This window comes from Phaethon lepturus, unplaced genomic scaffold, assembly GCF_000687285.1.
Source record: "Phaethon lepturus isolate BGI_N335 unplaced genomic scaffold, ASM68728v1 scaffold19236, whole genome shotgun sequence".
NCBI classification, from domain to species: Eukaryota; Metazoa; Chordata; class Aves; order Phaethontiformes; family Phaethontidae; genus Phaethon; species Phaethon lepturus.
The window spans coordinates 1-295 of NW_010545777.1; the positions used below are offsets into that span (position 1 = coordinate 1).

General features: G+C 67.1%; 1 protein-coding gene across 1 annotated transcript in view; it reads left to right on the top strand.

Moving 5' to 3' along the window:
- Positions 1 to 163: 163 nt before the first annotated feature.
- PAPD5 (PAP associated domain containing 5) overlaps positions 164 to 295 on the top strand; it is an 8,399-nt gene continuing 8,267 nt past the window's right edge. The window contains exon 1 of the mRNA XM_010289073.1: positions 164 to 262. Within this exon, the coding sequence (XP_010287375.1) occupies positions 164 to 262 (99 nt within the window). The remainder of the gene's footprint in view (positions 263 to 295) is intronic.

A 295-nucleotide genomic window follows, 5' to 3' on the forward strand; every position in this document is an offset into this window, starting at 1 on the left:
GCAGGCAAGTCCCCAGTAAGGAGGCCGAGGCCGACGATGCCAAGTCAGTAGTTAGGGTCAGGGTCAGTGCGCAGAGCATGGCTCACGCAGACGCCGAGCGGAACAGCTGAGATGAAAAGCAGCTCTCGAGCCAAGTGGAGGGACTCCCGACAAGGCTTCCCCCATGGCGCCTTCCCACAGGGCTGTTATCCCAGCAGCCCAAGCCAAGGCCGTGCAGCTGAGCCTCACCAGAGCTGGCCTTGAGCAGGGGCGGCTCGGCCTGGTGTGGCGGGGGGGGGGGGGGGACCGGGCCCCG